The 13,463-nt window shown below is 42.6% G+C and overlaps 1 protein-coding gene across 2 annotated transcripts in view; it reads left to right on the top strand.

Annotated features, from left to right (window-relative positions):
• The first annotated feature begins 3,856 nt into the window (after nt 1-3,856).
• Nucleotides 3,857-13,463, top strand: part of LOC147706986 (cytochrome P450 2K1-like) — a 636,943-nt gene continuing 627,336 nt past the window's right edge. Inside the window, exon 1 of one of the 2 annotated variants that reach the window (XM_086926218.1) lies at nt 3,857-4,301. In XM_086926218.1, coding sequence (XP_086782344.1) covers nt 4,116-4,301 — 186 coding nt within the window. In that variant the 5' untranslated portion in view covers nt 3,857-4,115. The remainder of the gene's footprint in view (nt 4,302-13,463) is intronic. The other variant, XM_086926219.1, reaches the window with a different exon arrangement.

Below are 13,463 nucleotides of genomic sequence, written 5' to 3'. Positions count from 1 at the left end.
TATGCCGATCGTAAATTAATGGTTGAAAAATATTTGCTACAACCAATGTTAGCTAGCATATCATGAATCTTTGGAAGAGGATGCACATCAACAACAATGTTGCGATTGAGAACTCGAAGGTCTGCACACAAACGAATCTCTCCAGATGGTTTCCTTGCTACAACGGCAGCAGAAACCCATTCTGATGATTCCACAGGACAAATAATGTCCTGTGCCACCAAAGATTTAATGTGTTTCCTCAAATCTTGTTTAACAGACAGAGGAACTGGATGAACCTTCTGAATGACATGGCAAACTTTCTCCTTTAATTTTATGGTATGCTCAAAGTCTTTTACCAAACCAATCCTCTCATCAAAAAACAGCTTTGTATTTTTCCAAAACATTGCACAAAATAGGATCATTGCAATTCTCTAGAATAGCAAAAATAGGTAACTCACCTAAAACAACGGGTTCAGGATGACCTGGTTTTAAAATAATCCCAAGATTAGCCTGATCCTGCCAACCCAAAATATCTTTTCCATTAAGCGCCACATAGATCTTGGTGTGAATTATTCTCCCTTTAAAGTCAACATTATCTGGAAAGTAACCACGCATAGTTATATCAAACCCACCAAATGCTTTAGGGTTCACATCGGTTTGAAATAATTTTGTATTTTCCCAAGAATTATGAAAAGTATGTTCATCTAAGATGGTAATTGGTGAACCCGAATCTGCCATAACTTGCACACTTTGCACACCAATTAATATTTTACACATTGGACCTTTAACATTCAAACCGCTCAAAGCATTAATTTGAACATAAGATAAAGATAAAGAAGAAACATTCAAAGCATCACAAATTTCCTCTTCAGGATACACCATATTAACTTTTGACTTATCCTTAGGTAAACGGCACAATGCAAAGAAATGACCAACGCGTTTACAATTAGAGCACCTTTTACCTTGCGCTGGACACTTAGGGTTGTTTCCCACATGAAATTTTGAACCGCACCTGTAACAAAATACATTGGATTTTTGTTCAAACACTTTTTTACCACTTGAACGGTTGGAAACAACATTAACTGTAGAATTATCATTAGCTGCCTGCTAAACATTACAAACAGCTGACGAAGAAGCATTTTGTTCAGCTAAAATTTTTGATGACACAACTGAACATTCGATGCTTTTTGCAATCACTATCACCTCATCCAAAGTTGGATTTTTGCAAGTTAAAATTCGCTCTTGAATCTTTTTGTTGAAACAATTGAACACCAATTGATCTCGCAGAGCAGTTTCAAGATATGTACCAAAGTCGCATTTTGAGGCAAGGACACGCAATGTTGCTAAATAATCTTCTATGGACTCTTCTTGTGATTGTTTCCTCTTAAAGAAAACATGACGTTCAACCATGACAGATGGATCATCTTTAAATTGTTTACCAAGTCGAGTTAAAGCTTCAGTATATACATTCCAAGTGTCTTCATCAACTGGAGTCTGAACAACAGCTAGATTATCAAATAATTGTTGTCCAGCATCTCCTAAGTGATTAAAAAGAATAGCCCTTTTTCTTGAAGGAGGATAATCCAAAGCATCTATTGCCTCCAAGTAATTAGTAAAAACACGTAACCACTTATGCCAGGGTGTAGGAGGCTTGCCAGGAGCAACTAAAAATGATGGAAGTGCAACAATTCCAGTGTTATTGTTACTTGAAGAAGCCATGTGGAACCAATTAAAAAAAAAATTTAAAACAAAAAAAAAATCTTACTTGTAAGAAGTTGTTAAATATCAGCAAATGCGCAGGAAGTAAAATCCGGTCCAAACGATCGTTTTCGCTGCCGTTAATTTTTTTTTATTAAAGTATTAATCGCCTTGTAAGTTTTAATAACAGTAGAGAAATTCAATGCACGATTTTTTACTTCCGCAAAATGGCCGCTGGCGTGATTAGGGTAATGACGCTACACGCATTCTGACATTCTGGTGTGTTTCCGTCAATAAGGAAATTACGATATACGCTCCTGCGTGTTGTCGTCAAAGAGCTGCTGACGTACTTTGTTCTCTGTTCCTCAGATCATAAAGAGAACGCGAGCCGCAGAATATCACGAGCCAAGAACACAGCACAGTGTTCAAAGAAACACAACTGAGTAAGTAAGAAATAGTCAGTTGAAGATAGTCGGATCTTCAAAACTGAAAAGAAATTAAAAAATAAAACTCACGGTTCCAATTCTCTAAGAGTTCCGTAGTAATGATAAATTGTAGAACGCAGATTTCTTGAAGCCGTTTTCTTGAATACATTCAAGTAGGCAAGAAATGATATGTTTAAATTATCATTTAATCCAAGAGTAAATAACCCACGACCAGTAACTTGAGAGTACAGGCTCAGAATGAGAATAACATAACATCATACAATTCTAAGAACACCAAATAGACCATAACAGAGACATTCCTTAAAGCAACCTAGTAAATACTAAAGAATACAATACATGCATACTACAGAGCCGTAGGGAGACGGGAGCCTCCCGTTCGGCGTGGCGGAGAACTACACGGATTAGGGTTGGTAATCATGCACACCGGAGGGCGGTGTGCCAAGAAAAGAACACTAACCTTGGGAGACCTCACGCTGGGAGACCTGGCTAGAAGGCCAGAGGGTAAGACCACTCACCTTCAGATGCCGCACGGCTAGGTGAGGTTGCTTACCGGAAAAGGGGGGTAGCAAAACGGAGACGGCGCTCGCAGCCCAGCTCCTGCGGGTGGCAGGGCACAATTGGAACCGGAAGGTAGCGAGTTAGGGCCTAACTCCGGGGACTGACACTACCCCTCTCCCCCTTTCAAGGGGAGCACAACGCCAACCAAAGGAAAGCAAAGGAACGACCCCCAAGGGTCGAAGAGACTGAAACAAGCAAACACCAAAAATGATGTCTACATTTTTACTGTTGTGTCCCAAAAAATAAAACTGCGGCCAACAAATGACCACAACAAGAGAGAATATGTGTCTGTGGTTAATATGGGCTTGGCATGAGGGGAGCACAGTATGATGGTGTATGGATGCAAAGAAGGGTGGTGGGGCAAGTGCCAAGGTTAGTGTCTCTGTGAGATCTTATTGTGGACAAATACAATAGTGCGAGCGACAGGGTGTGTCTTGTTACCGTGATTCCTGAGAGATCTGGGAGGGTTGTGTTCTGAGGTGTCTAATCATTTGTTTCTCTGTGAGGGAGTAGGAGCCAAGTGAGACACTACAGCTAGTCGGTCCTGGTTCATGGGTACTAAGGTGGTAGGAAGACCCAAATACACCAAGGTCCCATATTCCTGCCCCTAGTTCTGTATTTGTGCAGAATCCCTGCAACAATATATCACAGCTAAACACATGCATGGAAAGCGCTTCATCATTGCATCATTCTAAAGCAGGGAAATGGAAGATTTAAATAAAAAAATAATTGGGATACTGTATTTTTCCTATTGATTTATACAGAAGCAGAGCTGTCTGAATCGGGTCTATAGGCATGTTGACTGAAAATCAGCATATCATTTTTGACAGTTTAATAACATAGCTCAAACAAAAGACTTCTGAACTCAGTTTTTGTATGGGCTATGTGACCTGCCAAAAAGAAAATGTCAGGTCTGTCACACCCTCTAATCTCCCCTAACAAGAATTTAGGACAAATCATTAATCTTGGATCTCAGAGGTAATTCTTGGAGGGGTGATGGGAGGGTCAACGACAGAATTGATATTTCACTTTTGTCTTATTTCCAGGAGATCGTGATTGGGCAATCTGAATCGTATTTCTGCGTGACTAGCCTTGAAATCGTAGTCTCCCGCCAGAATCGAGTGTGTTGGCGTGCATGTTAATGATTATTAAAGCCACGCTCTCTGGCTAACGTCAGAAAGATAACAAATACACTCAACATTCTTCAACCTAAAGATGATTTCCAAAGTCCACGCGTTTTTTGTTAATGTAAATAAACCATTTACCTTTAACAAGACGTGGCTGGTGCAGCACAGCACACGAATAACACAACGGGAGGAGTGCAAGCGGGATATGGCGTAACACGCGGGGAAGAATAAAACGTGCAAAGCATTCTTTTCCGTAGTGCCCCGCGATTCCCCTGTCGCTGCTGGTGTTGCTGGGCTACCCGTGAAGATGTATTTTCCTGATCCCGTTGTCGCACTTCTGCTGTGTGTTGTAACTCTCGTTTTTCTAATACACCTTATAAACGGACGGAAGAGCGACAAATACAGCAACTTCCCGCCCGGACCGAGGCCGCTGCCGGTCATCGGTAACCTGCACATCTTCAACCTGAGGAGACCCTACCTGACCTTACTCGAGGTGAGCGCAGCGCGTGCCTTCTTTACGCCACAGCAAACGGACGCTCTGCTTTGTTGATAGTGCGTGTTTTTTCCCTTATAGAATCGGCGCGTGCTTGTGTGTGTTGTAATAATTAATACCCTTGGGTGAAACAAGTACACAGAGAATTCATCGACTTCCCCCACCTTACACGGAAAAGAATATAAAACGAAAACAATATATGCTTAGCTTTTCCATACGGGTGCAGATGGCATTCTAATCTAAACAAGCGTTGGCAAAGCCAATAGTTTTCGCCCAGGTAACATCTATTGGCTTTGTCAACGTGTTTTCTACATGTTGCACCACAGAGGCAGCAGAAGCAGGAAGTGAAGACCCCTGCAAGAATCCGCTCTTTGAAGCAACTTGTAGGCTTGTGTGGGCAAACACCACATTTAAGATGTTGTACAATATACAACTAGTAAAAGCTTTAGAATCTTTAAAATAGTACATATATTAAGCTGTGAACTATGGAAAGTTCTTGCTTGCACTGCACGCTGTGTAAATCCGTCCAACTGGTGTGTAGCCAAGTAAAATAATTCATTGCATTATATTGTATTTACTCTCAGCACCCAGAGTATGTGTAGACACTAAACACAGAGGAGCTCCCGAGTGAGATAAGCAAACAAAGATCACGTTTCAGTTTCAGATAAATAGCAATCTGAAACTCCCCTTTATGAAAGCCGCATTACGTCACGATCTCCGATCACCCAATAACACTGACAGGAACTCTGCTTATTTGTGGGCAGTTTTATATAGTGCCAACTCGACCCGCCACCGAGCTTTATGCTGGAGCACAGTTACATTACACATTCAATATTGGAAGGCAGGGGAGATTGAGAGTTTTTCCCAGAAGAATCAAACGATGTTAAGCTGATGCCGAGACATGAACCAAGTTGGCAGCTCTGGCTGTTACGCCACAACCTCTGCACTGCATTAAAATATATCTTATTCACCTGCTGAATGCGAAAATGAAGCTATAGTGTAGTTGCTCATGTTTCAAGCATTCATATAACACAAGCATCTGCAATGTTATAGGTCTCGCCATTGCGAGATTTTGAGCTATTGGCATTGTAAATGGCAATGCCTTTCATTTATGTGTTTAAAAAACAACACATAAATAAAAGGCATCGTCATTTACAATGCCAATCGGTCAAAGTTTCTAAAATGTGAGACTTATTACATTGCAAATGCTTGTTGATTACAAGCACCCCATGCTGCGCTCTCACTTTAATCGAGGCCACGCCCCTTTCTTTTGTCAAGTTGATAAACTCATGCTTTTTTTTTGTAAAAAGCGCCTTGTGAAAGTGCGCATGGTGCACTGAATTTGGCGAATGTTGCAGGAAAGCATGTAGTGCCTGCAGTAGGAGAAACACATTAACGAAAATAGTGCTTTCTAAATAAGACGTACAGTGTAACAACGGAAGTATAGGGCCAGTCATCATGGGAGGTTACAAATAAAGATAAAGCGGTAGTAAGGAGAAACTAACAAGCCTATTAACGAATCAGAAGCCAGCATTTACGAGGGCAATGACACAAACTAATGACAAATATGGGCAAAGAGTGGACAGGGCTTCAATTCCATACTCCAATGCAGCATACCTCGCAGACCAGCGCATGCGCTGCCGTCTCGACCAAAAAATCAAGGTCATGGAACAGGGTAGGCCATACCCAGAAGCTGAAAAAAACCTTGAAATACGTCAAAGTCATAGCTGTAAAGTGGCGTGGCCCTGGGTTTGTAGCCAACAAAAATGGTGCGCGCAGGGATTTTTAAGTTTAAGTCCACATTTACAATGAAAAAGCAGCGGCTGCTCCTTTGCTAAGGCAGTGGAGCGTCGCCGCACTGCTTTTGGGCAGTGCAAAGAAGGAAAAACAAATGATTACAACTCAATGTTATCATTTTCATTTTCCACACTGATGCAGGTTTTGGGGCGGGGCTTAGCTGTCATCACAGCCAGCTGATTAGGAGAAAATATGTGCACTTAAGTGCGCATGACAGTTTGGACGGCACTCTTGGGCTGGCCAAAGAGGGCCAGCCAAACAGTCATGTGCACTTAGCATGTTTCCCACCAGGCTGTAATTTACAGCCTGGTGGGGAACACGCACGGGCTCCCACTGCCTGTCTAACAGCAGCGTTGTGATTGGCTTAGGGGAACCTCTGTTCTTTTTGTTCTAGCCAGACTGAACCGAATGGGGGACAACGATAGAGGAGAGTCGGCAACCTACAAGGTAAATGATACTTATTTTTTTATTGCCCCTGCCCCGCCACCCTTGTTCAGTACCAGCCACGACTGGCTATATAGATTGCTCTGTTAGTTCACTCGATGACGATAACATTTGACAGCTTTGAGGTAACATCAAATTTCAAATCCTATTTTACAAAAACTTTTTAAACAAATTCGTTCTCTGGTCTTCATTGAAAGAAAACACACAAACAACAAAATCATGTTTTAAGGTTGTGATCTGGCTGTATCCTTCAACTTGCATCATCATATCAGTGGAATGATGGGCCAGACTCCTCGTCATTTAGGTTTCACTAGAAGAAATCTGGATGCATCAACTTGGAAAGTTTGAAAACATTGCAGGGTGTTCAGGGTAGGTTAAACATCTACTTGTCATACTTTATTTTCAATCAAGCAGTATTTTGCCTAACAAGTAAACACAAATATATTCATAAGCACCTTAGAATGTTAGAGTGCAGGCGGGTTGTATCTCATCCCCGTATCCCAGATAACCCTCACCTCGCTCCGTAATGCTATATCACCTCATGCAGTGCAGTGTCAGCTACCAAGAAGCCACAAAACTAGAAACAACAAGCATTGGCAAAGCAATAAGTTTCGCCTATGCAATTCCTATTGGTGTTGTCAATGTTTTTTCAATATTGGACTAATAAGAGCAATTAGCACATTTATTGGAATACTGAGAGTGGGGACATCAAGTAATATTGCTCAGACTGCCAGTCAAGAGTTTAGTCCCCATCAATCAGATTAGACTAATGAATTTTCAGAACGTATGAGAGAAGGAGGCAATAAATATTTTGACAACATAGTCGTAAGTATTCCCTGTACCTCCTTAAGAGCCCTTTGAAGAGGTGTGCATCCATTAGTCGGTTGAGGGCCAATATCAAGCATATGTGAAATACATTGTGTTAAGCAATTTTAAATTGCCTCTTTTGTCAAACTTCTTAATCTGAGATCAGACAAACCACATTACAGACTTGTTTTCAGTAATATTTTCTCACCTCCTCTTACTGATTTTCCTTCTTCTGGATTCCTCTAGAATACCCCCCAATCGAATGAAAGGTAGTGCCACGGTAAACGAAGCCCCGTTAGTTTCATAAAAAATCGAGGATTAAATAAAAAAAAACTGCAGTTTTATTAGTGTAACACAAACCAAAGTCATTGGGATTCTTTTCATGAGCACAAACATTTAATTACATAAGGATACATTTGTTTTTTTGTTTATAGATATGGAGAAATAAACAGCCCGATTTTTGCGAGTCTGAAATAGCGATTAATAAGGAATCGCTATTCCAGACTCGCAAAACGGGATTAATGTAGGAATCGCAATATTTTTTGCGATTCCTACAGGTTCCTTAGTTGCGATTAGCTAATTGCTAATCGCAAATAAGGAATGACTCCCCATTCATTCCTAGCCCATAGGAATGAATGGGGAGTCATTCCTTATTTGCGATTAGCAACTAGCTAATCGCAAATGAGATTGCGATTTCAAGGATGCAGGGGTGTCCAAAGGACACCCTGTAACACCCCTGAAATGTAAATTCACACAGATGTTACACACACACATGTCCAAAGGACATGTGTGTGTGTAACATGCAACTTAGAAAAATGAATTTAAATGCATTTTTCTATGTTTTCGCTATTTACCACGAGGTTTGACTTCGTGGTAAATAGCAGTTCTAAATTGCGATTTCGCAATTTTTAAATGTTTCAAGAATAGCATTTAAGGAATCTCTAATAGAGATTCCTTAAATGCTATTCCTTGCAAATTTGCGAGTTCTTAAATAGCGAATTTTGCATTTGGGATGATGAATCCCAAATGCAATATTTGCACTCACAAAGGGCCAGATTCTCAGAATCTGGCCCTTTGCGAGCGCAATTTCGCTTGATGAATCTGGCTGTAAGTGATTTGCTAAGAATCACACGATGATGAGATGACGCTGAGACTCGAACCCTAGTTCTCACAAAAAAAGAATTGGTTGTTCTCTCCTCCAGCCACATCTGTGTCTCGGTGAAGGCCAGCTCGCAGGTTTCCATGGGATCTATGTAGGGGCCCGAAGGGGAAGCGTGTTTGCTAACAGCTAGGCCTCTGTGAAGTGTGTGTTGGCTGAAGGCAGTCTGTGCTTCTTTGCGCGGTCAGTGTGGACCTTAGGCACAGGCTGTTCTCCATACAAAAACAGAGCAGGGGTTCGGGGGCTCAAGTAACTGGAGGAAAGAGAGCAGTAGAGGGTTTGGGTGAAACCACAGGGATTGATAAAATACAACTGCGAAAAACACTGACTACAGGGATAAAAGTAGCTCCAGCAAAATGAAAAGGCGGCTGGAGACTTTTAAAGGGAGGGGTACTTGGTCTAAGCTCAAAAGAAAAGACAAACACAGGAAAGCAGAGGAAGAGAAACCAGAAATAAATAGGAAATGGCACACAATAAAAAGCAAGGAAATCAGAGTGGCAAGCAGGCTAGCAAACGGTAAGTAATGGGCGGTCTGTAAGTCCCTTTTTAGATTTTTAAAATTTAGTTATAAGAGATATTACTAGCACCGCGCAAGCACTGTGAAGGAAAATCCTTACAAAGGAATGGGAAGGGGCTAACCAAGTTACACAGTATTAAAATGACATCATGGCACGTGACATCAGAGAGCATCACAACATGCATGGCACGTGATATTATAGGAAGTGGCATCAGAACCCATGACCTTGTAGGAAGCGACATCAGATCTCAAGACCCCACACAAATATTTAGCCGGTTTATCCTATGTACAATTAAGCGCATTACAATACCTAACAAATGAGATTTTGCGTTAGGTTGACGCAACCCTTCAGCAAAATATAGGCCTCCACGTATACATGTATTTTTTAAAAACTGTGCTGCAAAGAAATTGGCAATAAAGAGAAACGTGCCACTAAATCTGTTTTGCTCAATTGGTTACAAAGTCTGCATTTTAAAATATCTTGTAGGGGAAGGCACCTGCTGCAGAGATCTTTGTGTGCCCAGTACATTTCAGGGAATAATAATAATGCTAAAATAATGCTGGAAGGTGACGCATTTGCTGGAGAGATCTGTGTAAGACGTGACATCTTTTGGCGTGTTTCCCCTGAGTTTTTGCTTTCTGGCCTCCCTGTTTTGACTCTGTTTTTGCTGGCTTAGTGTTTCTGTGCACTTTTCTCACTGCTGATCAGTGGTAATGTGCAAGTGCCCCTGTTGTAAACTGTGTTATGGATTGGCTTTTCCATGATTGGCATATTTGATTTACCTGTTAGTCCCTAGTAAAGTGCACTGAGTGTGCCAGGACGTGTTAGTGGGCTGCAGCACTTGATTGTGCCACCCACACAAACGGCCTGTAAATGTATCTCTGGCCTGCCACTGCAGAGCCTGTGTGCAGTCTGGGACTGCCATGTCGACTTGTCAATTGTACCCACTTGCCAGGCCATAACCTTCTCTTTTCTTTTATGTCAGTCACCCCTAAGGTAGGCCCAAGGTACCCCTGTGGGCAGGGTGCAGCGCATGTGAAAGGTAGGACATGCCCTGGTGTATGTGGCATGTCCTGAAAGTGAATTACTGCCAATTTCATTTTTCACTATTGTAGGGCTACCTGTTTCCATAGGACAGAATCAGGAGTTTGTTTATAACATCATATATACATAACTGGCCCTGCGAACTAGGTAGAAAAATAAAGTTTAGTATGCCTACACTCAGAACCTAAAGATGCATCTTTTAGTGAGGGTGATTTTTACATTCTGTGATTGAAAATACCACTTTTGAAAGTAGGTATTTTCTTGCTCAGCCATCTAGCAGGCCTCTACTGGGGTTGTGGATGGACTGTCAGGGTTTTGGATGACATGGGCTGGGGAGGAGCAGTGGCTCCAGATAGTCTATGTGGGTCAGGAAAGGGCTGAATAGACCTGGGCTGCATTTAGAGTAGGGGGAGGAGATTTCCTTTCACCTGAATGGGCCTAGTCTGCCTCTAACAATGCCATCCCTACCTCCTGCCAGGAAGCCACACCAGAGGGAGCAGAACTGGTTTTGGCTGGGCAGAGACACTCTCTGCCTGAGAGGACAAAGGATTTTGGGTTATAAAAAGTGGGGCCAAATCCCTGAAATTTTGCACTCTTTTGGACCAAGAAGACCGCCAAGAAGAAGAGCTGGAGAAGCTGTGAGGAGGAACTACCACTTTGCTGAGTGCTTTGCTGTGTTAGCCTGCAGTCACTGCTTCTGTCTTCATCAGTGAAAGGACTGGACTGAACTTTCTACAACTTCTTTTTTTGAGTATCTCCTAGGGCTTGAGTAAGAGCATGCCCCCTGTTCAAGAAGTCTCAGAAACAGCAAATACTTCAAGTTCTTCTGCCCTCAGCACTGGAAACTGTGTTTTTTGTGCTGCAACCCAACGCCGTCTATGACGCAACTGCCGACTCCGTGTCCTGAGAGCACAGCAGAGCACACCGCCACAATGCCGCACTGTGACCCTGATTTCACCAATGACGCCATCTGATGCCTCCACCGAGCCGCTGCTCGCACCGTGACCTGTGGACACCACACTCTGCACCGCCTTGCTTCTTGACGCTGCCTTGGTATCCCGACGATGACGCTTCATGCCGGAATTGATGCTGCTGCTTGCACCGTGGTTCGAGGGCTCCACTCGTAAAGTTACACGACGCACCGCCCTCTTCCCGCACCGCACCCTTGGCCAACCGATGCCATCAACTCCAGTTCTCCAGCCGATGCAAGTGCTTCAGCAATGACAACGCTGCTACTTGCACTGTGATCTCCCAGCACGGCAACAAGCACAGCATCACTTTGCACCACGATCCTGGTCTCACTGACGACACCATCTGACGCCGTCACTGAGCTGCTGCTCACACTGCGACCTGAGCTGAGGGCACTGCACGCTGCACCGCTGCACTTCGCACTGCAGACCCCGACGCCTGCAATGCCAGCGCTCCTGACTTCAACCGCGAGGAGTTCGATCGGCAATGCGTGTGACTTCAAGGGCCCGACGACTCCCGCACCGACTTCTTGAACCGACGCCTATGGACGCTGTGCTTTCGGAAGCTCAACTGGAGGTCCCAATGCCCTGCATTTCTAAAGGTACTGTTTTGCGGGTCTTCCTACACCGTAACTTGCCAGCGACGCCGAGGTCAGCCAGAACTGGTTATTTTGATAACTGAAGATTTCTAAGTACTGTATTGTGGATTTTTATCAGTATATACAAATATTGGATATTTTTCTAAACTGGTGTTGTTTCCTTTGTAGTGATTACACTGTATTACTGTTGTTTATCTGCAAATGCTTTACACACTGCCTCAAAGATAAACCTGACTGTTCATGCCAAGCTACCAAGGGGGTGAACAGGGGTTATTATAGGGGTGTAACTTCCTTATCCTGACTAGGAAGAAGGGTCCTTACTTGGACAAAGGTGCAAGCTTTCACCAACTAGAGACCCCCATTTCTAACAATCTGCTTTTTGTCTGGTTCCAGTTTTGAATCAAAGGACCATAGAGTGTTAATATGTTTTCTGCAACACACTTCATTTAACACGCAGATTACAGATTTTTATTTAATGTAGATAGGTAAGTGGGTTACTGCTTTTAACACAGAGATTCTTTCATTGCTTGTAATTCATAAAATGTAATCCTTCTAATAAATCACAGTGACCTGTGAAGGACATGTGGCTTCTACACCTTCTAACCCTCACTTTCTTATGTACCACATACTGTACATTTGTGTACACACCTATATGATTTATTGTTTTATGATGTGCATGTATGGTGTACAAAGCGCTCTGACACCCTGCATTTAGATGAGTAGCACTACAGAAATGTAAATAGTGGTATTTAAATTATTATTTGTGTAAATACTCTAACAGCTCAACACATCTTACATTCTTACACATACTTATATCTTATATAAGGGACTCATCAAAGTAATGCCTTTCTTAAGTACTTGTGAAGTGACAATCTGTGCGCCTTTGTTTCCCCTCCATTGCTTTTGCATCTAGATGTAAGACTTTATGTAGCTCACAGCCAGTATAATCGAAAAAAAGGAGGCCTCATAACCACTTAACTTGGGCCTTTGTTTTAGGTCCAGCTGGAATTTAAAATAACAAAGCCCTCCACTGTCTGCATGTTGCTGCTCGGAGCAAAGACCAATGGAATTCAGGCGCTGCTCAATATGTCCTGGTGTCTGAAAATTACACCAGGACAAGTTCAACATATTTCCACTGGGCCCAACTTCCTGGCAGGCTGCATGGCATCTATTCTGTGAAAATAGTGGTTGTACGCCATCAACCCACATGTACTCCTGACTTGTGCCCTGGATGCAAAGACACAGAACTGTGATTACACAGAATGTATTTGTGGTGCCACACACTGATGCCAAGTGGCTTGATTTCCGCAAAGCTTGGTCGGTGCAAAAGTAATTGGAGCACTAGTCAGTCGATGCAAAGACATTTGCAACATTACACTGAAAAACTTCCTGGCACTATTGAGAAAACAACTGCCAGCTAGGACCATATTAGATACATATGTTTTCCTCTGCAAATTCAGAGCTATGGGGCATATTTAGGTAATTTCCATTTTTCTATTCTCAAATAGCGATTTTTAAGGAATTGCTTTTTGAGATTTGCAAAATGGAATGTAGGTTATAATTCGCAATTTTTTTTGCAAATTCCTAAAATTCCTTAATTGCGATTAGCAAATTGCGAATCACAAATAAGGAATGAGTGTCCCATTCATTCCTTTGGGTCAAGAGGCCCATAGGAATGAATGGGGATTAAGGGTGGGTGTAAAATCCGTTTCGCGGGCAAATTTGCGGATTTTCCGCGATTTCGCGATCCGCGAATCTCGCGAAATCGCGGTAAAATCCGCGAATCAGCGGGGACGAATTTTAGCCAAGCAAGGGTTACAGCAGCA

The sequence above is a fragment of the Lissotriton vulgaris genome, chromosome 6 (genome assembly GCF_964263255.1).
Source record: "Lissotriton vulgaris chromosome 6, aLisVul1.2, whole genome shotgun sequence".
Taxonomy (NCBI): domain Eukaryota; kingdom Metazoa; phylum Chordata; class Amphibia; order Caudata; family Salamandridae; genus Lissotriton; species Lissotriton vulgaris.
The sequence above is the reverse complement of the archived record's forward strand: the minus strand, read 5'-3'. Positions and strand labels throughout refer to the sequence as shown.